This window comes from Gallinula chloropus (assembly GCF_964237585.1).
Source record: "Gallinula chloropus genome assembly, chromosome: 18".
NCBI lineage: Eukaryota > Metazoa > Chordata > Aves > Gruiformes > Rallidae > Gallinula > Gallinula chloropus.
The window spans coordinates 12,836,839-12,838,349 of record NC_140103.1 but is presented as its reverse complement, the minus strand read 5'-3'; the positions used below and the strand labels follow the sequence as shown (position 1 = coordinate 12,838,349).

Sequence of the window (1,511 nt, the reverse complement as noted above, 5' to 3'; positions counted from 1 at the left end):
CTAATACTTCCGGAGAAAAATGTGTAAGGGATGAAAAAAGCTCCTGGTCTGAAACCTTCTCATGTACATTAAAAAAAGGACCACAAATTTTGTGTGTCAGTCAGTGCCTGACTTCATTTTCAGGCTCTATCAGAATCCACAAAAATTATGAAAAATATCCACCACTTACACCAAAAAAAAAGCACCATTAACCTTGGGGATCATTGAGTTCCTTGCCAAGGGAACAGTCATAAGAATGCCTGATATTATTTTCAGAAATTGCAAGAGTTATTCCTCAGAGAAGAGTTGCCTAAATTCTCACTGTGCCTTTTTCCATTTTGAACAGGTCTCCCCACTTGACAGCAGCAGATGTCCAACAGCAGCTCCATCAGTCAGTTCCTCCTCCTGCCCTTTGCAGACACACGGGAGCTGCAGCTCCTGCACTTCTGCCTCTTCCTGGGCATCTACCTGGCTACCATCCTGAGCAATGGCCTCATCATCATCACCATAGCCCGTGACCACCACCTCCACACCCCCATGTACTTCTTCCTCCTCAACCTCTCTCTTACTGACCTTGGCTGCATCTCCACCACTGTTCCCAAATCCATGTCCAATTCCTTGTGGGACACCAGGGCCATTTCCTACACAGGATGTGTGGCTCAACTCTTTTTCTTTGTATTTTTGATCATCACACAGTACTTTCTTCTCACTGTCATGGCCTATGACCGGTACGTTGCCATCTGCCACCCCCTGCACTATGGGACCCTGCTGGGCAGCAGAGCTTGTGTCCACATGGCAGCAGCTGCCTGGGCCAGTGGGTTTCTCTATTCTCTGCTGCACACAGCCAATACATTTTCACTGCCCCTCTGCCATGGCAATGCTGTTGACCAGTTCTTCTGTGAAATCCCCCAGATCCTCAAGCTCTCCTGCTCAGATGCCTACCTCAGGGAAACTGGAGTCCTTGTGGTCAGTGCCTGTTTATTTTTTGGGTGTTTTGTGTTCATTGTGGTGTCCTATGTGCAGATCTTCAGGGCTGTGCTGAGGATCCCCTCGCAGCAGGGACGGCACAAAGCCTTTTCCACCTGCCTCCCTCATCTGGCTGTGGTCTCCCTGTTTCTCAGCACTGGCATGTTTGCCAACCTGAAGCCCCCATCCATCTCCTTTTTACTTCTGGACCTGGTATTGGCATGTCTTTACTCTGTGTTTCCACCAGTAGTGAACCCCCTCATCTACAGCATGAGGAACAAGGAGCTCAAGGATGCCATGTGGAAACTGATGACTGGATGTTTCTAAGCAACAACAAACTGCTCATCTTGTTCTGCATAATTCTGACCATGGAACTCACATTAGCACCACTATGTGTTTGAAATCCTCTAATCCTATAACTTGTAACCGAAGATAAGAGACCAAACTCCACCTTTCTTGACCCCCCTTTCAGGTAGTTGTAGAGAGCAATGAGATCTGCCCTCATCCTCCTTTTCTCAAGACTAAAAAGCCCCAGTTCCCACAGCCACTTCTCACTGGACTTGTAC

At 47.8% G+C, this 1,511-nt stretch overlaps 1 protein-coding gene across 1 annotated transcript; it reads left to right on the top strand.

Moving 5' to 3' along the window:
• Nucleotides 1-348: 348 nt before the first annotated feature.
• On the top strand, nt 349-1,272 carry LOC311198757 (olfactory receptor 14I1-like; the record flags this gene model as incomplete). The annotated part of the gene is made up of 1 exon (XM_084272761.1): nt 349-1,272. The coding sequence occupies one exon, from the start codon at nt 349-351 to the stop codon at nt 1,270-1,272; it is 924 nt and encodes a 307-aa protein (XP_084128887.1).
• Nucleotides 1,273-1,511: the final 239 nt, after the last annotated feature.